We start from the raw sequence: 25,543 nt of genomic DNA, 5'->3' as shown, positions 1-25,543 counted from the left end.
TATTCATGTCTGTAGTCGCCTCTTCCACCATCTGATATAGCTGTATCCCTTCTTGGTAAAATACCCTCAGTTTAGCAGGGTACGGGGTTTGGAATTTAATCTTTCCTTGCTTTAATATTCGTTTTGCTTCGGAACATTACTTCCGTTTCTGTAGGACCGCCGGGAGGTAATCATGATCAAAGTATATTAACTTCCCGTTCCAAATCACCCTCTTCTTACCCCAGGCCCTTCGTAGAATCTCCGCCTTGCTCTTGAATCGAGGGAATTTAAGTACTATTGAGCGTAGTTTACTTTGTCTGTCTCTGGGAGGCCGTGGAACAAGCGAACGATGCACCCTCTCAATTTCAATCTCCATAGTCGAGGGAATCTCCAGCGCTTCCCGCAGCAGCTTTTCTACAAAGTCTATCATCGACAATCCCTCTGCTTCTTTGGGAACATTATAAATCCTGATATTTTTCCCTCGCGATCTTCCCTCCTGGTCAAGCAATTTACTTTCCTGTTGATTTAATATTTTTATCGTCTTACTTAGTATCTGTTCCACGTTTTGCACGTGATCTTCCACCTTCTCAATTCGAGTCTTTGCCACTGCTATTTTCTGATTGACTTTGGCGAGCTCTGACTTTATATCATTGAGTTGTTGCTTTATATCTTTTTGGATTTCCCTTATCTCTTCCAAAACCCCTATCATAATTGTCGCTTCGCCTGAATGAGGCCCCGCGTCAGCCTTGCCGCCACGTGCACGTGTAGGAGAGCCGCTCGTTGTACCTCTCTCTTCCATAGGCTCCACAGTGATGCTTTTCTTATCTCCATTCTTTTTCCCCATTCTTGCCCCCCCATCAATTCAGATATTTTCGAAAGATCTTATATTTGATGGATTAACGGGGCAAAATATGCATTTTTCCGGAGGAGCTGTTGATTTAAGCTGCCATTCTGAATGATGACGTCACCGGAACCCCCTCCTCTGTACCCTTTCCAATGCTTCCACATCCTTCCTATAGTGAGGCGACCAGAACTGGACACAGTACTCCAAGTGTGGCCTATCCAGAGTTTTATAGAGCTGCATCATTACCTCGCGACTCTTAAACTCTATCCCTTGACTTATGAAAGCTAACACCACATAAGCTTTCTTAACTACCCTATCTACCTGTAAGACAACTTTCAGGGATCTGTGGACATGTACCCCCAGATCCCTCTGCTCCTCCACACTACCAAGTATCCTGCCATTTACTTTGTACTCTGTCTTGGAGTTTGTCCTTCCAAAGTGTACCACCTCACACTTCTCCGGGTTGAACTCCATCTGCCACTTCTCAGCCCACTTCTGCATCCTATCAATGTCTCTCTGCAATCTTTGACAATCCTCTACACTATCTACAACACCACCAACCTTTGTGTCGTCTGCAAACTTGCCAACCCACCCTTCTACCCCCACATCCAGGTCGTTAATAAAAATCATGAAAAGTAGAGGTCCCAGAACAGATTCTTGAGGGACACCACTAGTCACAACCCTCCAATCCGAATGTACTCCCTCCACCACGACCCTCTGCCTTCTGCAGGCAAGCCAATTCTGAATCCACCTGGCCAAACTTCCATGGATCCCATGCTTTCTGACTTTCTGAACAAGCCTACCATGTGGAACCTTGTCAAATGCCTTACTAAAATCCATATAGATCACATCCACTGCACTACCATCATCTATATGCCTGGTCACCTCCTCAAAGAACTCTATCAGGCTTGTTAGACACGATCTGCCCTTCACAAAGCCATGCTGACTGTCCCTGATCAGACCATGATTCTCTAAATGCCCACAGATCCTATATCTGAGAATCTTTTCCAAAAGCTTTCCCACCACAGACATAAGGCTCACTGGTCTATAATTACCCGGACTAACCCTACTAGCTTTTTTGAACAAGGGGACAACATTCGCCCCCCTCCAATCCTCCGGTACCATTCCCGTGGACAACGAGGACATAAAGATCCCAGCCAGAGGCTCAGCAATCTCTTCCCTCGCCTCGTGGAGCAGCCTGGGGAATATTCCGTCACGCCCCGGGGACTTATCTGTCCTAATGTATTTTAACAACTCCAATACCTCCTCTCCCTTAATATCAACATGCTCCAGAACATCAACCTCACTCATATTGTCCTCACCGTCATCAAGTTCCCTTTCATTGGTGAATACCGATTATTGCAGAGGGAGATCTTTTAACAATTATTTCTACATACCACTAGAAAAAACTGAACACAGTGAGACCCTGTACAGATCAAAACTGATCATTAAGCTAAGAAAAATCTTTAATATCATGAAGGAATTTGATGGAGAACATGTGTGTAGGGTATCAGAAGGAGGCACCAATCAATCCAACAATGAATTCAGAAGAAACCTCTCTATTTGAACTTAGGGAGTTTGCTTGAGTCTCCTGCCTTGGACTGCAGCCTACTGATCACCTGACACTACGTCCCTTTTGTTGCCGCTCTTCATATACTGTACAGGGAAACAGCTTTTGTGAAGATGTTCATTATTCTTTAGCAAGAGCTGGCAATCAAGTAATGAAGGAGAAAAGAACAAAAGGGTAAACTGACAGAGTGAGATAAAGAGAGTTGGGAGGAAGCTTGTTTAGAGCATAACCTGGAAAGAATTGAGCAGAAAGTTGTTTCTCTGCCAAAAACAGAAACCCTGTGCACTAACAGCTCTTTAACAGTATGGAGGGTAGCACCGTAGAAAGGACACACAGCTGAGAGTGGTAAATCTAAGCTGATGTTAGGCTGTCTTTAAAGAGAGTGAACCCTCACACGGCGGAAGGTCCCAATAGAGTACCTGGTAAGGTTCTGAAAACCTGTGCCAACCAACTAGCGGGAGTATTCAAGGACACTTTCAACCTCTCACTGCTGGGGTGGAAGTTCCCACTTGCTTCAAAAAGACAACAATTATACCAGTGCCTACGAAGCATAATGTGAGCTGCCTTAATGACTATCGCCCGGTAGCACTCACATCGACAGTGATGAAATGCTGTGAGAGGTTGGTCATGACTAGACTGAACTCCTGCCTCAGCAAGGACCTGGACCCATTGCAATTTGCCTATCACCACAATAGGTCATCAGCAGATGCAATCTCAATGGCTCTTCACATGGCTTTAGACCACCTGCACAACACAAACACCTATGCCAGGATGCTGTTCATCAACTACAGCTCAGCATTTAATACCGTCATTCCCACAATCCTGATTGAGAAGTTGCAGAACCTGGGCCTCTGTACCTCCATTTGCAATTGGATCCTCAATTTCCTAATCGGAAGACCACAATGTCAGCGGCAAGGAGATGTTATCACCAATTGGATTGGTGATAACATCTCCTTCTCGCTGATGATCAAAACTGGTGCACCTCAGGTGTGTGTGCTTAGCCCACTGTTCTACTCTCTATATACCTATGATTGTGTGGTTTGCCATAGCTCAAATACCATCTATAAATTTGCTGATGATACAACCATTGCTGGTAGGATCTCAGGCGGTGACAATAGGGTGTACAAGAGCAAGATATGCCAACTCGTGGAGTGGTGTCGCAGCAACAACCTAGCACTCAATGTCTGTAAGACAAGAGCTGATTGTGGACTTCTGGAAGGGTAAGACGAAGGAACACATACCAATGTTCATAGGGGGTTCAGAAGTGGAGAGAGTGAGTAGTTTCAAGTTCCTGGGTGTCAAGTTCTCTGAGGATCTAACCTGGTCCCAAAATACTGATGCAGTTATAAAGAAGGCAAGACAGTGGCTATACTTCATTAGAAGTTTGAAGAGATTTGGTATGTCAACAAATACACTCATATTGATGTACCGTGGAGAGCATTCTGACAGGCTGTAGAGGGGGGTGGCTACTGCACAAGACCAAAAGAAGCTGTAGAGGGTTGTAAATTTAGTTGGCTCCATCTTGGGTACTAGCCAGCAAAGTACCCAGGACATCTTCAAGGAGCGGTGTCTCAGAAAGGCAGTGTCCATCATTAAGGAGCTCCAGCACCCAGGGCATGCCCTTTTCTCACTGTTACCATCAAAAAGGAGGTACAGAAGCCTGAAGGCACACACTCAGCGATTCAGGAACTGCCACTTCCCTTCTGCCATCCGATTCCTAAATGGACATTGAACCCTTGGACACTACCTTACATTTTTTATATATATTATTTCTGTTTTTTGCATGATTTTTAATCTATTCAATATAGGTATACTGTAATTTATTTAATTATTATTATTTTTCTCTTATATTATGTATTGCATTGAACTGCTGCTGCTAAGTTAAATTTCACGACTTATGCCGGTGATAATAAACCTGATTCTGATTCCGATCTTGGTTATGAGAAGTGACCCAAGGTAGAAGAATTGTTCTCTGTAAACTAGAGAGCCTGTGATGAGATTTAATAGAAATAGTCACCTCAAGTAGTTTTGATAGAATGATGGAGAAAGCCCTTTGTTTCTTGTTGGGAATTTGATGATGTGATATTAAGAAAGCAATCCTTACAGAGTGGTTAAAACATGGAATGCCATTATTAAAGCTATTCCTTGGTCTTGATTCATGTTCTGTTCTGGTTCTGGAAAACCTGTGCTTGGGTCCAAATATTTGTAACCGATTTCAAGTTCAATAAATCCAGATCCTATTTGACATTGGCTCTCCTCCCTGGGCAGCCGTGTAAGTTTTTGAAACGTTCAGCTAAAAATGTGAAGTGTGATCTTTATTGTTCTCAAGAGTTTTCTCTTTCATCTGTTTTACAGTGCCACTCACAGGCCCCCAAATCTCAATATATAACATTTCTCAGACTTCAGCCACACTGAAGTGGGAGGCCATTTCCCTGAACCTCCGCCAGGGGTTTATTGTTTACTACACTCTATATTACATAAAGAATCCTCAGGAAGGCAGCAGGCAACAAGGTAAGAGGAATATTCCAGGATCACACACAGATCTTGCTTCCACTGGCAAAGACCTAACCCATTCGCAAAAATGGCAAATCATTTGATGTACCTGATTTTCACTGACTTAAAGCTTGGAAAAATTTTGTACTGGTTTGTGAGAGGCTTGATCTATTTAACATCAGGTACCAGAGGAGCTCATGATACATCAGTTAGTCTCCGCTACCTTCCTCTCATTACGCCTTGTCACACTAGCATGATGGCAGCAGAATGAATATGCCAATTGGTCTGTCTGGGCTATGCTGCTATGGTTTTCCAACACTGGACTGGAGCTTTACTAGAGAGGGTCACCTTACTTACTTACTGACTGCCCATTAAGCCACTGGCATTTCAGGCAGCAATGAAGGTCCTCCATCTAGGGCAGTGTTCAGGGCTTCCTTCTTCATGTCAATAGCCTCCTCTCGGTTTTCACTACTGTCAGTCACTCAGGTCCCAGGTGGAGACTCAGGAATACCATCACACTCAGATGTAAAAGTATTCTTCATTGCTGTTTCCTAACAACTTTGTTTTACCTGTCAAGGTTGTTAGCCCTGAGCTGAACACCCGAACATGGAGGACTGGTGGATCACTCTTAATCTAGCTTCTACCCTCTGCCCTTTAACCTGTTTGGAACGGGTGACCCTACCAAAAGCCAAACCATAAAGTCCTGACTCCAGCTAACATAGTTCTCAGTGTCATCGAGGCATGCAAGCCTCCAAACCCAACGACAAGGTTGTAGTCCTCTTGGAGGAAAGGGTCATCTTGCAGTGGGGCTAATTGTTTCACTTTTTCCTGAACCATTAAGCTTGGCAATGATATTGATGAACAACTGATCGATCAGCTAATCAGTGAATAATTAAGTTCACAGGAGGATGAAAGAGTGCATGAATTCAATGTCCCTAATGTTAAAAAATGTGTTCTTTCTCATAGCCCTCAATATAAGTTCTGCATTACACAGTTTCATGCTATCGAATTTGGAGCCAGCAAGTACCTATGAGATTTGGATGACAGCTTCCACTATCAAAGGGGAGGGCAAAAGTGGATTACGCCTCAAATTGAAGACACAAGGTAATGTTGGACAGGTGCTTGAGCAGATGATTTCCCATGCACAAAGCCATGTGCAATTTGCCCTTGCCTTTCCAAATAGATACTGTCTCTAAGAATCCCTGTCAGAAACCTTCCCACCACTGATGTTAGACACTGACCTGTAACTTCCTGGTGTGTCCTTGCAGTCTTTTTTAAACAAAGCACAGCATTAGAACCCTTGCCCATCCGGTCTCCCTATACCTCACCCATGGAAAATGATGATACAAACATCTCTGCGAGAACCCCAGAAATTTCTTCCCTGGCTTTCCACAATGTGCTAGGATACACTTAATTAGATTCAGGTGTCTATCTACCTTTACGTGTTTAAGATCACCAATACCTCCTCTTTTTTAATGTGAATATGATTTAGGGCATCACTATTCTCATTCCTGAATTACCTAGCTTCTTTGACCTTCTCCAAGAGAAATATACCGATGAGAAGCATTCATTTAAGACCTCATCCATTTCCAGTGCCTCCACGCATTGACAACCACAGCGGTCCATAAGGGGACCTAGTATCTCCCGAGTTTCCCTTTTGTTCTTAATATTACTACAGAATTTCTTAGGATTCTCCTTTATCTCATCTGTCATGTCCTTGTTCTGCACTCCTGATTTCCCTTTTAGGTGTACACCTACATCCATTATGCTCCTTACGGGATTCATTTGATCACAAATTCATATCCCTGACATATACCTCCTCCTTCCTGACCACAGCCTCTGAATCTCTAATCATCCAGTGTTCCTTAATCCTGCCAGCCTTACCCTTCCCTCTGACAGGCACATATTGGCTCTGGATTCTCCCTACCTCACTTCCCACTTGCCAGATGCCACTTCATATGCCAGAAGTCTCTCTGAGTCAGCCACTCCTTTTTGCTGTCATGAATATTATCATCATAAGCCAAGCTCCAGTTTAGGATACTAAATTTTTAAAAATAAAGATTTAAAGATTAGCTTTATTTGTCAAACATATATGGAAGCAGCAGTACATACTGGACTTCAACATTTTAAAGATAAAGATTTAAGGGGTTAGCTTTATTTGTCATATATATATATATATATACATATACATACATACACACACACACACACATATATATATATATATATATGTGTGTGTGTGTGTGTGTGTGTGTGTGTGTATATATATGGAAACCAGTACATATTGTGAAATGCGTTGTTTGCTTCAACAACCAACACAGTCTAATATGCGCTGGGGGCATCCCACAAGTGTTGCCATACTTCCAGCCCCAACATGCCTCAATTTACTAACTCATACTTCTTTGGAATGTGGGAGGAAACCGGAGCAGCTGGCGGAAACCCACGTGGTGACAGGGAGAACGGACAATCTCCTTACAGATAGCAGCAGGAATTGAACCCCGACGCTAGAAAGTGTTACACTAATCACTGCAATACCATGCCACAGTGCTTGTGGACAAGTCCCACCTCATAACAAAAGTATTTTTAAAATGAAAGAATTATGCTCACTGGTACAAAGCCCTTCCCACTGACACTTTAACCATTTACTCAGCCTTATTTCCCAATAGAAGGTTGAGTATGTTTCCCACACCCACACCTGTAGGATCATCTACATATTGTTTGGCACAACTTTCCCGAATGCACATAACAAATTCTTTCCCTTGGTTCATTTTGCTTAGACAACCTTTTTCTGTTAAGCCCACTTCAATTGAATTAATTAGCACAACTGTCTTATCAGTATATACAAGTATTGGCATCAGGGTCACCTCTTCCTTAAACTGCAGCCAAACCAGTATGTTTATTTTATTTCCCCTGAGAAATGTGAGAAACCTGGTCTTGGCTGAAATCCACAGGACACAAGAAATTGGTTTTGGAACTCTGTTAAAGATGATTATGTTTACTATTTTAAAGAATACTGTCTCAAAATCCTTTTGCTCTTTCTGTCCTGGTATGATTTCTTCCCTGACTACAACATCTGTATATCATGTAGTTAATATTTTAATGTAAATAACACTTCAACATTCCTAACTATACTCATATGAACTAATCCACAACATTACTTCCAAAATATTACACTCATAACTTCGTTCTGCCTCTCCAATTGAACAACATACCTCTGTAACACACACAAAGTGCCAGTGGAACTCAGTAGGCCAACCAGTATCTACAGAAAAGAGCAAACAGTCGACATTTCGGGCTGAGACCCTTCATCAGGACTGGAACAAAAGATGAGAAGTTAGATCAAGAAGGTGGGGGGAGGGGAGGAAGAAGTACAAAGTGGTAGGTGATTGGTGAAACTGGGAGAGGAGGAGCAGTGAAGTAAAGGGAAGCTAATAGGTGAAAAAGATAATGAACTGGAGAAGGGGGGGGGAATCTGATAGGGGAGGTTAGAACACCATGGAAGTAAGGGAAGGGGAAGGAGTACCAGAGGGAGGTGATGGACAGGTAAGGAGATGAGGTGAGAGACGGAAATGGGAATGGGGATGGTGAAGGGCGGAAGCAATTACAGAAGTTCGAGAAATCAATGTTCATGCCATCAGGTTGCAGGCTACCCAGATGGAATATGAGGTGTTGCTGCTCCAGTCTGAGTGTGGCCTCATCATGACATGGACTGACATGTTGGAATGGGAATGGAAATTAGAATTATAGTGGTGGTCACTGGGAGATCCCGTTTTTTCTGGTGGATGGAGCAGAGGTGCTTGGCGAAGCGGTCTCCCAATCTAATGATATACAGGAAGCCACACCGGAAGCACCGGATAAAGTAGATGACCCCAACAGACTGCAGGTGAAACACAGAAACATAGAAATCTACAGCACATTACAGACCCTCCAGACCACAATGTTGTGCCGACCATGTAACCTACTCTAGAAACTGCCTAGAATTTCCCTAGCACATAGCCCTCTATTTTTCTAAGCTCCATGTACCTACCTAAGAGTTTCTTAAAAGACCCCATTGTATACACCTCTACCACCTTCGCTGGCAGTGCATTCCATGCATCCACCATTCTTGTGTGAAAAACTTACTTCTGACATCCCCCTTGTACCTATTTCCAAGCACCTTAAAACTATGTCCCCCTCGTGTTAGCCCTGGAACAAAAGTCTCTGGCTATCCACACAATCAATACCTCTCTTCATCTTATACACCTCTATCAGGTCACCTCTCATCCTCTGTCACTCCAAGGAGAAAAGGCCAAGTTCACTCAACCTATTCTCATAAGGCATACTCTCCAATCCAGGTAACATCCTTGTAAATCTCCTCTGCGCTCTCTGTATAGTATCCACATCCTTCTTGTAATGAGGTGACCAGAACTGAATTCAATACTCCAAGTGGGGTCTAACTAAGGTCTTATGTAACATTACCTCATGGCTCTTGAATTCAATCCCACAACTGTCACCTCAGCTGGAAGGGCTGTTTGGGGCCTTGAATGGTAGTGAGGGAGGAGGTGTAGGGGCAGATGTGGCATTTGTTCTTCTTGCAAGGATAAGAACCACAAGGGAGATCAGTGGGGAGGGTCAAGTAGACAAGGGAGTCATGTAGGGAGCATTCCCTGCAGGAAGTGGAAAGGGGGGTGAAGGGAAAGATGTGCTTGGTGGTGGGACCCCATTAAAGATGGTGGAAGCTACGGAGAATTATGTGCTGGGCGTGGAGGCTACTGATGGTGGGCGATATTTTCTCGAATTTGTGCAATATACTTCTATACTAGCTTTCTGACAATACCAACCCTTCATCAACAAAGCTTGCGTACCACCCCTTCAACAGTGCAGCAGGCAGTCTATACCATGCTTACAGTGTCATCTGGATTATACATTCAATTTTTGGAATGGGGATTGAACTCATAATCTGACTGAGGAGAGCCGCTATTGAAAAAATCAGAGACAATAGGCATTGATAGCAAGTTGTATGCTAAGATATCCAGTCATCAGTGTACTGCTCTCACAATGGGATAGCTTTTTCTGTTCTAATATTACTTTTCTGCTGTGTTTAGCTTCACATACTGCGATCTGGAAGCATATTGTGCTGGTACTTGTCATCTTGGCAGGTATCTTCCTTTGCGTTATCTTTGGAAAATGCTGTTTTCATCAAAGGTGAGCTGACCTCTTCCAGGTGCATAGACACACGTTGTAGACATTAATGAAGAGTTGCTCAAAATGCAGCTGGATGTTTATGTTAGTGGAATTTTGTATATTTGAGCCCGCATGCATCAGGTAACTCAACCCTATTGCAAATATGTGGCCATGCATGTGACAGTGCTTACATGTAAGCATTGTGGGTTTCCATGTCTAATGACCTAATATTCACAGATGCCATCTATTATGTGATATGGCAGATACCGATAACGTCCTATTAGAAAATGCAGTTAGAATATAATTGAATATGGCTAGTGAAAGACACAAAGATGGCAAATGATAGAGTGTATTTGTGATTGGAGCAAGGGGGCGGCAGTGAGTTGGTGGAGGGAGTGAAAGGGGAATGCAGGACAGGGAATCGGAAGGAATAGGGAAAGAATGGAGGATTTGGAAAAAAGGAGAGGATGTGGGGCTCAGAGGAAGGGGAATTGGGAGCTGATGAAGAAGGTATCTTGAGGAAGGGTATGAGAAAGCAGGCAAGAGTGGTTTGTATGCACATATGTGTGTGGAAAGAGCCCAACTCCTGCTGGTAAAATTCAAGAAATTTATCTATATGCCCGTGTATATATGCATATAAAATCCATCTAAACAAAGGCTAATGTCAATTATTTCGAATCTCATTACAATTGGATAGTGACCTTATTCTATGAACATCATGTAGTAACTAGTTTGTAACAGCCATCCTATACTGAAGTAATTCATGCATGGGCGTCCTCCTCTCTAAAATGATCACCTTAAACTCTGAGGAACCACCTGCGAACTGCTTAGACAGAGGAGTCTCTTTTATTCACAACTTCACTTATTGTCCATCCCCAGTTTTCCTTGAGATGATGGCAGCGTGGTACAGCCCTGATCTTTTGAATATGCTCCCATAAAGTTACTGAGTTTGCAATTCAAGAATTAAGGCCCAGCAATGAAAGAACGGTCAGCTTTATCCAAATCCTTCTATGTTAGGGGTTTCCAAAATGGGGTTCATGGACCCCTGCTTAATGGTATTAGTCCATGGCATAAAAAAGGTTGGGAACCCCTGATCTAGATTATGAGCTATTAGCTTGGAGGTATTGTAGAAGCAGCTTTCATAAGAACATGCAGTTCATTTTTTAAAAGGGTAGATATAGCAGGTGTGGGACATATGTGGTGGAGAGCAATAGAAATTCAGACTGGTGGATATGGCACCACTCAAAAGAGAGAAAATGATGAAACCAAATGCTGATAGAACAAGAAGTGTTGGAAAATGGATTTCATGCTGGAGGAACTCAATATGAAGCAATTAGACCTAATGATCCACTTCTTCAATGTAAATAAAGTGGATTATTTCTTTAGGTAAATAAAGGGGCATAATCAAATTAAAGATAGATCCTTTAGGAGTAACGTTAAGAAACACTTTGTTGCAGAGGATGATTTGAAATTCAACATGCTCTTCATCAGTAGTGCAGGTGAATAAAATTCTCAGATGTTGATGGATATTTGTGGATTAAGAACAAAGGTGAACAGATAGATTTAAGATTCAGATCAGCTGTGATCTAATGGTATGGCATGAAAGGGTTGTTGGGGTGAATTGCTTGCTCCTGCTGTGATGCACCTAATCTGAACATAGAACATAACAGCACAGTACACACCTTTCAGTCCATAATGTTACACTGACTTTTAATCTATCCAAAATCATTCTAACCCCTTCCCTCCCACATAACCCTCTTATTCTTCTTTCATTCTTGTGCCCATCTAAGAGTCTCTTAAATATCCATAATGTATCTGCCTCTACCACCACCCTGGCAGTGTGCTCCACACACCCACCACTCCCATGTAAAAAGCCTACCTGACATCCAGCCCATACTTTCCTCCGATCACCTTAATATTATGCTCTCTTGTTTTAGATCTTTCTACCCTGGGAGAAAGGTGCTGATTGTCTTCTATATCTTTGTCTCTTATCATTCTATACACCTCTGTCAAGTCACCGCTCAGCCTCCTTTCATTCCAATGGGAAAAGCCTGATCTTACTCAACCTTTCCTCATAAGACAGGCTCCCTAATCCAGGCAGCATCCTCCTCTGCATCCTCTCCAAAGCTTCCGCATCTTTCCTATAATGAGGCAATGAGAACTGAACACACTACTGTATTCCAGAGCAGTCTAACTAGCCTTATAGAATGGCAACATTACCTCATTACCTTATTAATTCACACTTTTCCAGTTTGAACTCTATCTGCCACTTCTCTACCCAGCCCTGCATCCTGTCAATGTTCCATTGTAACCTATATCAACCTTCTACATCATCCATAACACTTCTCATCTTTGTTCTATGCACAAATTTATTAACCCACCCCTCCACTTCCTCAATCATCATTTATAAACATCATAAACAGCAAGGTCCCAGAACAGATCCCTGTGGAACACCACCAGTCATTGACCACCACACAGAATACACTCCTATCTACTACTACTCCCTGCCTTCTGCAGGCAACCCAATTTTGAACCCAGACTGCTAAGTTCTCTTCATTCCCTTGCCTGCTAACTAAGCCTACAATGTGGCACCTTGTAATACTCCTTACTAACATCCATATACACCACATCCACTGCTCTCCCTTCATTAATTTGTTTTGTCACTTCCTCAAGGAATTCAATCAGGCTCATAAGGCACGGCCTACCTTTCACAAAGCAATGCTGATGAAACCTAATACAGTCTATGCTTCTCCAATGCTCATAAGTCCTGTCTGAGAATCCTCTCCAATAGTTTGCCGACTACTGACCTAAGACTCACTGGTCTGTAATTCACAGGATTATGTCAACTACCTTTCTTGAACAAATCTGCCATTTATTTTTCAGGATAAAAAGCCTTATCTCCTTCTTGATACCTCAGTGGTGTTGCCAGAAAATCCCAGACCCTAAAATCATCCGTACTCGGCTCCAGCAGGTGAGAACTTGAACATGTTTTAATCAAGTCTTCTCTAAAGATTCAATGAATAAAAACAATGAATAGGGGAAAAATTAATATGTCCTTATAGACCCTTCTTTTGCCTTTACTCTTGAGAAGGTAGTAGATTGGCTTTTTAAGATTTTGCCAACTCCGAATTTTTCTTCTTTCGTCCTCGGTGACAGCCATTTACAGGCATGTGCTCCATTATCTTCCCATTCTCCTACGCATGGGATAAAGGAAAGAATTAAATGAGGGTTGATGGGCATGTGTGAGAAAATATGTTGTAGGTATTCCAGGAAAGAGAGGCGGAATAGAATTAATGTGATTGCTGTGCTGTGAACAGGCACGAACCCCCATGGGCCCAGTAGCCTCTTGAATGTTGGAATTAGAAGGAAGCATCTTTTTAATCCAGTGAGGTGCCAAATTCAAAGATGTGGTCATGAAACACCTACCAAAATGCAAGTTCCTTTTGATATCATTATCAATGTGACAAGATACATAATAAGCTTTTACAGAGGGCCAAGTGTTATCAGGATTTCCTCTTGGATTTGTCAAAAAGCAAGAAACTCACCTAAGGTTTGGGCTCCTTTGTACAGCATGGTTAAGAACTGTGGGTAACTGATACCCTTGGAACTTGCGCCTCATTGAGTATGAGCACCTTCGGAAGAAAATGGAAAGGGAATATTAGCAAGAGAAAACGGGCTCTATTCTATGGACAGGGAGGCAGTAATTCCAGCAGTGTGTGCAGATGGCCCCTGTAAGAAATTAAATCATCCCAGGTTACTTCATAGCATTCTGAAACAAAAATACTGATACAAAACTACTTAAGAGAAATTGGCAAAGGCAACTAGTGACTGTGTCAAAAAAAAAGTACATTTTAAAAATAGTGTAGTAAAGGGTGGTAAAGTGAACATGGGGAATTTGAGTTTGGGTCTTTGACAAAACAATTAACTCAAAGGAACGAAAATGTCAAAGTGAAGATAACTCAGGGAGGTCAGAAGACTCAAAATTACTGTGATACAGAGGGGGTAAAACCACGGAAGAATCTCAAAACCAAGACAAATAAAACATTTCAGATTCTGTAAATCCGATATAAAAATATAATATGTCTTGAAACTTATGATCTGTAAAGAGAAGAGCAAAGTCAATGTCTCAAGTTAATCAGGTTTTCATCAGAACTGGGATCTGCAAAAGGTAACTTAATGTTAAATGAAAAGAGAGTCCTGACGAAGGGTCTCGGCCTGAAACGTCGACTGTACCTCTTCCTAGAGATGCTGCCTGGCCTGCTGCGTTCACCAGCAACTTTGAAGTGTGTTGCTTGAAAAGAAAGTAGGTTGGGAAGAAAGGAACAAAAAAACTTAAGTGTTCAAAGTAAGTTTCTTCTCCTTCTTAAGCCAATCACTCCTGCTGGGGAAAAGGCTGCCAACAGTAGCTCATCCGGGTCCTCAGTCCCAGGCCATTCTTTCATCTTGCTTCCAGGCATAGCCCATCTTCTTGGTGTATCCTTCTTCTCCCAGGGATGAGGCCTTTGGAGCTTCTGTTTACAGTTTCTGTAGCTTTGCGTTTTTATGAGATGGGGTTGCTAGCCCCAGGCCCAACTCTCCTCCTTCCGCAGCCGGGGTGGGGACGGTACATGGCAGAGTTAAAGTGAGCTTATTATCAAACTACATACATATCACCATATACTACTACGAGATTCATTTTCTTGCAGGCATTCACAATAAGTAGGAAGAAACACTGTCGAATCAATGATAAACTACACACAACCTAACATTATAAATGGCTGTTATGCTAATACTATTTCGGCTAAGGACCAAATACTGGAAAATGGTACTAACCTGAAACCATTTTTGGCACATTGCTCTTCCTCAGCTATAATTTCCTGGAATAGGGTGGGCTCTGGGAGAGATTAAAGGTCAAATGCATAAGATAACAGAAGTCTTGCATATATAGAACACAGAACAGTCCAACACAGGAACAGGCCCTTCCTCCCTCAATGTTGTGCCAAACCAGCTAAAAAGTAAATTTTAAAAAACCCAAAAATGAATCCCTCCTACCTACACAATGTCCATATTTCCCCTTCTTCCTCATATTCATGTGCCTGTCTAAACATCTCTTAAAAGCCTCTAACGTATTTGCCTCTACCACCATACCAGGCAGAGCACTCTCTGAGTAAAACCTTATCGCTCAAATTCCCCTTGAACCTACTCCTCTCATCTTCAATGCATGCTCTCTGGTATTAGACACTTCTACCCTGGGAGAAAGATACTCCTCTATCTATGCCTCTCATAATCTTATAAACCGCTATCAGATCTCCCCTCAGCTTCTACTGCTCAAGAGAAAACAACCCAAGTTTATCCAACCTCTCGTGATAGCACATGCCTTCTAAACAAGTCAACATCCCGGCAAACCTCTTCTGCATCATCTCCAAAGTCTCAGCATCCTTCTAATAGTGGAGCAGCCAGAACTGTATGCAACACTCCAGAAGTGGCCAAACCAGAGTTCTGTAAAGTTGCAACATATCCTCATTAATTTTGAACTCAATGCCTCGACGAATAAAAGCAAGCATTCCATAAACTTTCTTAACCATCTATCAACCTTTGTAGCCATGTATTTATACAAATATAAAATGGTTTCTAAAATGTTACTGAGGGAATGTGGAACAAATGCTGGAAATCTAACATAAAATACTGAAAATATTCATTATATGAAATGGCTGAATGCTAGGTCGAATTCGGAAGGTAGTATTATGCTGAGCTGAACAACAAAGCCAGTCCCTGAACGAGTGGAAAACAGTGGAGTGGTTTGGAGGAAGATGGTGTGATCCATTGTCCACATTTCAGGCTGAGACCCTTCAACAGGACTGAAACCCTTCATCTCGGCCCAAAACATCAACTGTTTATTCCCATCCATAGATGCTGCCTGATCTGCTGAGTTCCTCCAGCACATTCTTCGTATTGCTCCAGCATTTGCAATACCTCTTGTGTCTGGAATTCAACTGGAGTTCTGGTTAAGAGGGACATGAATTAAGAGGGGCATTAACATATTCAAGGGCTTTAGAGAGGGAAGAGAGGATGAAGATGGGGAGGTGATTTTCTAAGATGATAGTGTCAAAAATTAGATTTTTTAAGATAGTGATAATGACCCAGATGTGGAGTTGAGTTAGACAGAGAACTAGGAAGTAAACCTGATAGTGAGCATTTTGGTGAGAACAGAGTTGAGAGAGCCAATAAGGTGAGAGAAGATTGAAAGTGAAGAAATATGCAAGTTTGGGACCACGGTTGGGGGAATATTAGGGGGGAATAAAGCTTGAGCTAATAAGGATGCATTCTCCATGGGAGACCAAATTACCTTTGAACCCAATACTAACTCTTGCAATACTCTGCATCTACTTTCAGAATCTTATCACTCCAGACCATTTTGGAATGATTGAGAATGATCCAGAAGTTGTTAAAGTGGAAGAGACTGTGACACTGGTTCCCCAAACAACTAGCAACAGCTTTACTCTGAAAGAAACCAACAGCTTAGACACCGACGATCTGTTACTGAAAAACATACCAACTCAGAATGGAGAAAACTCTCCACACACCTGCACTGGTCAGGATATACAACCTGAAGAAAAGCCAGTCAGCACAAAAATACCAGGAAGAGCCTGCATCACCTCTGGCTATGAGAAACACTATGTGCCATCGCCAGAAGAACTGCTTGAAGATGACTGGCAATTAGACAGAAAAAAGCAGTGGCTGGGTTTGGAGGAACACCAACAATGAACCTTCAAAATAGCTGGGGTAACTAAAATGCATCCAAGCTACCACAGAATTTCAACATCTTGCTCTGAGCATTGTGCATTACTGCTAGCTTTGGCATTCCTGAAGAGATAACTTTAATCAATCTAACCATAGAAAGTGAATGTGACTGGTGAAGGAAGCCTTGGAACCTATTCAACTCAGGCTTCAACAGAAAACAACTTGATTCTCCAAATGAAGAATTGGTCTTGGGCTCTTAGCTCCAGTGGAGCATATATCATTGTTCACTTCTTTGTCTCCTTCAAACAAAGTCGGCTGGAGTTCATCAATGTTTCTGTAATCCATTGCATCCAATGTACAGGGGATTGGCCTACACAACTTCACCAGAGCCCCATTGTCTAGCCTTACCTATTTCCATCTCTCACGACGAGTTCCTAGGTTTGAGGTTGGGCATTGAGAGGCAAATGGAGAATTCAATCCTTCTTTAAGTTGTTCATGGATTTGTTAGTTCCTCAGAGTCATGTCAAACATGGCCTATCCTTTTGATGAAGAAATTGCTCGACCTGCACAACATCCAATATGTTTACTCATGACAGTAAGTTCCGACTGTTGCTGCTCCATGTAACGATATCATGAATGCACTGTACTGTGAAAGCTCAGGATCACTCAAGTTGTTCCTCACTCACTCTGCTCTCTACTAATACTGGGATCCCAAGGAACTGGGTGCCTCCAATTCTCCAGCAGCTTTTCAATGGTTTGATGTTATAAAGCCATATTAGACAGTCATAAATAAGACTTTCGAATTAACTTGATGTTCTCCCAATAAATAGCTCTTATTACTTTTATAATGCAGACTCTGTGACTATTACTAACTTGGGAACGTCATTTTGGAATTTTTATATTCAAATATTTTGATCTAAACAAAAGTCTCCTGAAGGAAACTCCTTCCTTTAAAGATGAGTATTGGAGATGCCTATAAGCTGGCAAAGCAGAGCCCTGAATACTTAAGATTATAAGACAAATGAGCAGCCAAATAGGCTATTTGGCCTATCGAATTTGTTCTGTCATTTTATCACGGCTGATCCATTTTTCCTCTCAGCCCCAATCTCCTGTCTTCCTCCCATATCCCTTCATGCTCTAACCAATCAAGAATCTATCAACCTCTGCCTTAAATACTTTATACTTTATTGTCGCCAAACAATTGATACTAGAACGTACAATCATCACAGCGATATTTGATTCTGCGCTTCCCGCTCCATAATATACATAAAGATTTAACCTCCACAGCTGCCTGTGGCGATTGGGTTGCCAACTTTCTCACTCCCAAATAAGGGACAAAAGTAGCAGTCAAATATGGGACACTTGTGTTTACCCCGAGAAAGACTACCATGACCATGAAGCCTTGCGCGGACACCTGTGTGAGCATACATGCGGGCGCATGCATGTACGTGCTGATTTTTTTCTACAAATCAGTTTTGGTTTAATCTTTCCGATTCTGATACACTGTTCATACATTTTTTCTACTTTATATAGGCCGTGTATTTATCATATCATTCCTGCTTTTACTATATGTTAGTGTTATTTTAGGTTTTATGTGTTATTGGTATGATTTGGTAGGTTATTTTTTGGGTCTGGGAACGCTCAAAAATGTTTCCCATATAAATTAATGGTAATTGCTTCTGCACTTTATGCCATTTTGGCTTACAAACGGTTTCATAGGAACGCCCTACCTTAGCGGGGGAAATACGGGACAAGGGCGGTCCCATATGGGACAAACCAATTTAGCCCAATATATGGGATGTCCCGGCTAATACAGGACAGTTGGCAACACTATGTGGCGACGAATTCCACAGATCCACTACTCTCTGGCTAAAGAAATTCCTCCTCATCTCTGTTCTAAAAGGACGCCCCTTTATTCTGAGGCTGCGTCCTCTGGTCTTAGACTTTCCCACCATAGAAATGGCCTCTCCATATCCACTCTATCAAGACTTTTTACCATTTGATAAGTTTCAATTAGGTCACCCCTCATTTTTCTGAATTCCACTGAATATAGGCCCAGAGCCATCAAACGCTCTTCATATGATAAGCTATTCAATCCTATTCAAACCTCTTCCTACAGATGCTGCTTGGCCTGCTGCATTCACCAGCAACTTTGATGTGTGTTATTCAATCCTGGAATCATTTTCGTGAACCTCCTTTGAACCCCCTCCAGTTTCAGCATATCTTTTCTAAGGGGCCCAAAACTGTTCACAATACTCCAAGTGAGGCCTTACCAGTGTCTTATAAAGTCTCAACATTATAACCTTGCTTTTATATTCTAGTCCTCTTCAAATGAATGATAACGTTGCATTTGCCTTCCTTACCACAGACTCGACCTGCAAGTTAACCTTTAGGGAATCCAGCACAAGGACTTTCAAGTTCCTCTGTTTTTTGTATTTGCTCCCCATCTAGAAAATAGTCTAGCTTTTCATTTCTTCCACCAAAATGCATGACCGCACACTTCCTGACACTGTATTCCAACTGCCATTTTCTCCTAATCTGTCTAAGTCATTCTATTGCCTCTCTGCTTCCTCAAAACTACACATCCCTCCACCTAAGTTTGTATCGTCTGCAAACTTTGCAAAAAGCCATCAATTCCATCACTCAAATCATTGATATATAATGTAAAAAGAATCAGTCCCAACACAAACCCCTGCAGACATCCCACCCTGCAAAAACTCATTTCAGGGAGGTAGCACCAGCAATCTGCGGGAGACTCCCGGAACTTCCAGGAGCGGTGGGCTATCTGCAATAGAGTAGCTCCTTAGCAGCTAGCCAGCTAGTTTAAATAACGTTAGCTATGCTAATGAACGAATGACACCTGTTAAACTCACCTCAACATATCTTTTAGTCTTAATCCACCATGGGCAATAGAAAAGTCATTGTTGCAAACAGTGCAGCGAGCAACACTGTCATTATTTTTGACCCCTATTAGGCAGGGGTACACTTTAGTGTAGTCTGGGGTGATGTATGTTTTATATTTTCTTTTTTTGGAACACTCTGCCATGGTGCGCTCTCTCTCTCTCTCTCACACACACACACGCGCTCCCGTGGTGTCTCTCGTGCTCGCTCTCTCGCTCTCGTGGTCGCTCTCACTCTCGTGGTCTCTCTCACACTCACTCGCTCTCTCTCTCGCGCGCGCTCTCTCTCATGATTGCTCTCACTCTCTCTCTCTCTCATGGTCGCTCTCGCTCTCTCTCGCGTGCTCTCTTGCCCTCGTGGTCTCTCTCACGCTTGCTCTCTCTCGTGGTTGCTCTCGCTGTCTCTCTCTCTCTCGCGCTCACTCTCTCAAAAAAATTGACTACCAGGCCATTGTATATAATTTGCGGGCATCAGGGAGCCACTATTAATATGCGGGAGACTCCCGGAACTTCCGGGAGGCGTGGGATGTCTGCCCCTGTGGATCACCACCAGTCACCGGCAGCCAATTAGAAAAGGCACGCTTTATTCCCGCTCTTTGCCTCCTGCCAATCAGCCACAGCTTTATCCATGCTAGAATCTTTCCCATCATACCATGGGATCATAACTTGTTAAACAGCCTCATATGTGGCACCTTGTCAAAGTACACATCAACCAATTCTCCTTTGTCAATCTTCCTTCTTATTTCTTCAAAGAATTCCAACAGGCAAGATTTTCTCTTGAGGAAACCATGCTGACTACGGCCTATTTTATCATGTGTCTCCAAGTACCCGGAAACCACATGCGAAACAATTGACTCCAATATCTTCCCAACCACTGAAATCAGACTAACTGGCCTATAATTTCCTTACTTCTGCCTCTCTCTTGAAGAGTGGTGTGACATTTGCAATTTTCAATCTTCTGGAACCATTCCAGAATCCAGTGATTCTTGGAAGATCATTACTAATGCTTCCACAATCTCTTCAGCTACCTCTCTGAGAACTCAGGGGTGTATACCATCTGGTCTAGGTGACTTATCTACCTTCAAACCTTTCAGTTTCCTAAGAACCTTCTCCCTAGTAACAGCAACTTCACACATTTCTGTCCACCAACACCTTCAAACTCCTGGCATACTGTTAAAGAGTCTTCCACAGTGAAGACTGATGCAAAATATTATACAGTTCATCCGGCATTTCCTTGTCCCCCAGCATCATTCCCTTCCACCAATCACATTCACTTTCTTCAGCATCGTTTTCAGCAGACAAATCCACTCTCATCTCTCTTTTAGACTATGTATCCGAAGAAACTTTTGGTATCCTCTTTAATATTATTGACTAGCTTACTCTTGTATTCCATCTTTACCTTCTTAATGACTTTTAGTTGCCTTCTGTTGGTTTTTAAAAGCTTCCCAATCCTCTAAATTTCCATTAAGTTTTGCTCTATTATATGCCCTCACTTTGGCTTTTGTTTTGGTTTTGACTTCCCTTATTCGCCATGGTTGTGTCATCTTTGCTTTAGAATACTTCTTCTTCTTTGGAATGTATATATCCTGTGGCTTCCGAATTGCTGCTCTGCCATCATCCCTGCGCACTTATGATCACTTGCCCCTCAGATTCTTTTACCCTAAGCTCTCTAATCAATTCTGTTTGAGTGCACAACACCCAATCCAATCCAATCCCCTAGTGGGCTCAACCACGAGTTGCTCTAAAAAGCCATCTTCTAGGCATTCTAGAAATTCCCTCTGTTCGGATCCTGCACCAATCTGATTTTCCTAATCTACCTGCATATTGAAATCCCCCATGACTATTGTATTTTCTATCTCTGCTGTAATTTGTAAACCACATCCTTACTACTATTTGGGGGCTAGTATACAACTCCCATTAAGGTCTTTTTACCCTTGCAATTCCTTAGCTGTATCCACAATGATTCAACACTTTCTGACCCTATGTCACCTCTTTCTAATGATTTGATTTCTTTTTTTTAAACCAATAGAGCAATGCCACCTCCTCTGCTTTCCTGCCTATCTTTTTGATACAATGAGTATCCCTGGCCATTAAACTCCCAACTATACAGTAGTTTTCTTTCAGCCATGATTCGGTGATGCCTACATCATAGATGCCAATTTGTAACTACGTTACAAGTTCATCTATCTTATTCCGTGTACTGCAAGCGTTCAAATACAACACCTTGAGTCCTGTATTGACCCTTTAAAAAAAAATTGTCTGCCTTTTACATTCCAACTCATCCCGTTAACTGCAATTTTGCCCTGTCATCAGCCTCTCCTCACTACACATTGCCTCTGTTTGTAAACCAACTACCTCACCCTCAGCACTATCATACCAGTTCCCATCCCCCTGCCAAATTAGTTTAAACCATCCCGAACAACTCTAGCTAACCCGCTTGCAAGGATATTGGATCCCCTCAGGTTCAGATGTAACCCCTTCCTTTTATACAGGTCATACCTTCCCCTAAGACCTTGTATAACTAAGATCCATTTATGAGTTAACCACATACACATACTGTCTATGCAGGGACTCCCAATACACCTATACTCCTTTCAAAAATATACTGCACACATAGTTTCCACACTGCCTGGCCACATGCACACAGGTCCCTTTAGCAGTTTTACACACAGACACACCCCATACAAGATGGGGCAGCATGATAGCATAGTGCTTAGTACGCTTCACAGTACTAGCGATCTGTGTTCAATTCCTGCCGCTGTCTGTAAGTAGTTTGTACGTTTCACGTGCTCTGGTTTCCTCCCACAGCCCAAAGACGTACTGGCTGGTAGGTTAATTGGTCATTGTAAATTATCCCATGTTTAGGCTGGGGTTAGGTCAGTGGGTTGCTGGGCAGCACGGCTCTAAGGGCTGGAAGGCCTATTCTGCGTTGTATTGCAATAAATAACAATAAAGATCTGCCTGCATGCTGTGTGGTCTGTGCATAAAATGTCTCTAAGCTTATAGTCAGTGAGGCTGCCACTATCTATTCCCCATATATCAGCTGTCTCTGCACCCATTGTTCTTACAGGTATTTCTCCCATGTGGACTGTGTAAACATGCACAGTTCATTCAGGGCCTCCTAGCACTTACATAGTACAGGTGGCCCCCATTTTCCAAACGTTCGCTTTACGACACCTCGCTGTTACAAAAGAAGTCAGTGCCTGCCTGAATGGCCAAGCTCCTCCCCCGGAACTGCATTCTAGCTGCCATTGCTTAAACACGTGCTTTCTCTCGATTTATTTTGTGCATCCGTTAGCAAGCTGAGTTCTAAGGTATCGGACAAGCCTAAAAGAGCTCGTAAGGGTGTAACGCTTAGCGTAAAACTAGACATAATTAAGCGTTTCGATCGTGGTGAACGAAGTAAGGACATTGTCCGTGCGTTGAACTTGCCTGCGTCCACCATTCGCACTATTTATACGTAGAGAGAAAGAATTTTAAAAGCTGCCGATGTTACTGTCGGTTCTGCTTGTAGCAAAGTGGTCTCTCTTAGTCGGCATCCAATAATGGATAAAATGGAAAATCTATTGCTTGAGTGGATTGATGGGTGTACAAAGCGTGGTGTTCCGTTAAGTTTTCTTCTTCTTAAGGAGAAATCAGTCAGTCTTTTTAATAAGCTGAAACAAAAACCACTGGACGATGGTGGTGAAAGTGTTGTGAAAGTGGAATTTAAAGGTAGTCATGGGTGGTTTGATCGGTTTCTGAGGTGAGGGCAGCTTCATAGTTTAATGTTTACTGGAGAGAGTGCTTCAGCTGATACTGAAGCTGCCAAAAAGTTCCTAGCAGAACTGAAGAAAATAATTACAGAAGGTGGTTATTTGCATAAGCAAGTGTTTAACTGTGACAAAACTGCAATTTATTGGAGTCTTCCCGATTCCGGTAAGTGAAACTACACTGTACATACATTAGTTCTACTTTATATAGGCTATGTATTTTTATGTGTTATTTGGTATGATTTAGCAGCTTCATAACTTAAAGGTTACTGGAGAGAGTGTTTCTGCCAAGAGCACTTGCACTGTGTTTCTGCCAAGAGCGCTAGACGGTGCTGTAGAAAAGTATTTCCCATGCACAAGTCCCTGGACAACGGGGGCAAGAACGTCCCCAATGTCGCCCTCACCCTGATGGCCAGCTTCGTATGTGGCTGCATCAGGTTGTGTGTAGAGCCCAGGTATGTGGGCACCAAGTACCACTATGTGCCCAGGTTCTACTTGTCGCCCTGGCTACGAAGGATGGGTCTGGCCCCACTCCCGCGCAACGCCCCAGTCAGCTGGTCATTGCCGGCATACCTGTCCTACGTAGCAAAGTTCTTCCAGGAGAACGCCTTTGACCACAGGGCCATCAGGCAGTGGTCGGCATGTAGTGTCCTGCAGGCACTGCAGGAGAAGGACGTGATGGACACAGTGGGGTGGTTCCCTGAGCAGACTGTCCAGTTCATCTGGCAAAATGCCTCATCGCCAGATCTAACCAACAGGCACCAAGAACTCGCCTGGCTGGCGGTGAGAGGGGCCCTCCCAGTCAGAGCCCTCCTGTATGCCCGGAACGTCGTCTCCGCACCCCACTGCCCATGGGAGGACTGCAGTGAGGAGGAGTCTGTGACCCACCTCTTTGCACACTGCCAGTTCGCAAAGAGGGTGTGGAGGAGGATGGACGGGCTAGTGTCACGGTTTATCCCCAGCAGCTGCGTAACAGAGGACTCTCTGATCTACGGGCTGTTCCCGGGGACACACACGGAGACCAACGTCCGGTGCTGTTGGCAGATCATCAACTCGGTGAAAGACGCTCTTTGGTCGGCCCGAAACTTGATGATCTACCAGCACATGGAGATGTCCGTGGGAGAATGCTGCCGACTGGCACATTCTCGGCTGCAGGAGTACGTGCTGAGGGACGCACTGAAACTCGGTGCAGCCACCGCAAGGGCCTGGTGGGGAAGGACCACAGTATAGGTTTCTCCACTTGTGGGAGTGGGAGGGGTCAGAGGGTGGGGAGTATACCCCTCAACAATGATATGCTAAGCTGAACTACTGGAGTGCCACGTGGGTGGCTATAAATACGGATATGTACCGTGTATAATGGAAACGTATGTAAAGGATGAAAAGTTATTGAATGGTTTATTGTATATATTTATTTTTGAATAAAGTATATTTTGAAATAAAAAAAAATTTCTACTTTATATAGGCTGTGTATTTATCATATTATTCCTGCTTTTACTATATGTTACTGCTATTTTAGATTTTATGTGTTATTTGGCATGATTCTGTAGGTTATTGGGTCTGGGAACACTCAAAAATTTTTCCCATATAAATAAATGGTAATTGCTTATTCACTTTATGACATTCCGGCTTACGAACCATTTCATAGGAACGCTCTACCTTCGGATTGCGGGGGAAACCTGTACACTTATGTTACACTGTCAATAATTAGGCAGCTTGTGAGTAAACATGCTGCATGTAATTAACACTATCTTTAGTGCTGCCACAAAGGATACCTACTCCTTGTACAAATACTTGTCACCTAATGCATTTCCTACATACACAGAATTACTTTGGCTCAGTTGGCAGCACTCATTTCTGTGTTAATTGTCTATTGTTACGTACTTTCAGGAAACTTGGTATTCCACACTTAAGCACATAATTTAATTAGTCCAAAGAGAAGGACTACACTACCAAATAGCTATGTCACATGGCAAAATTAGAGGTGGAACTTTGGCCACAGTTAATTCTCCATCCAACAAAACTAAAAATGGGCCACTTTCTTCATCTCATTGAAGTCGATGTGTCCAAATAACTGTATTCACTCTTAATTGTACTTGTTACTGTTGTAAGTGGGCACATGGCC

General features: G+C 42.8%; 1 protein-coding gene across 2 annotated transcripts in view; it reads left to right on the top strand.

Annotated features, from left to right (window-relative positions):
- Positions 1-24,590, top strand: part of LOC134339327 (interleukin-12 receptor subunit beta-2-like) — a 68,500-nt gene extending 43,910 nt beyond the window's left edge. Inside the window, exons 11-15 of one of the 2 annotated variants that reach the window (XM_063035732.1) lie at positions 4,749-4,904; positions 5,853-5,990; positions 9,971-10,070; positions 12,933-13,020; positions 16,422-24,590. In XM_063035732.1, the coding sequence (XP_062891802.1) occupies positions 4,749-4,904; positions 5,853-5,990; positions 9,971-10,070; positions 12,933-13,020; positions 16,422-16,793 (854 nt within the window). In that variant the 3' untranslated portion in view covers positions 16,794-24,590. The remainder of the gene's footprint in view (positions 1-4,748; positions 4,905-5,852; positions 5,991-9,970; positions 10,071-12,932; positions 13,021-16,421) is intronic. The other variant, XM_063035733.1, reaches the window with a different exon arrangement.
- The last annotated feature ends 953 nt before the right edge of the window (positions 24,591-25,543 follow it).

This window comes from Mobula hypostoma, chromosome 29 (assembly GCF_963921235.1).
Source record: "Mobula hypostoma chromosome 29, sMobHyp1.1, whole genome shotgun sequence".
In the NCBI taxonomy this organism is placed as follows: Eukaryota; Metazoa; Chordata; class Chondrichthyes; order Myliobatiformes; family Myliobatidae; genus Mobula; species Mobula hypostoma.
Note: the sequence above shows the minus strand (reverse complement) of the source record. Positions and strands in the feature narration are given on the sequence as shown.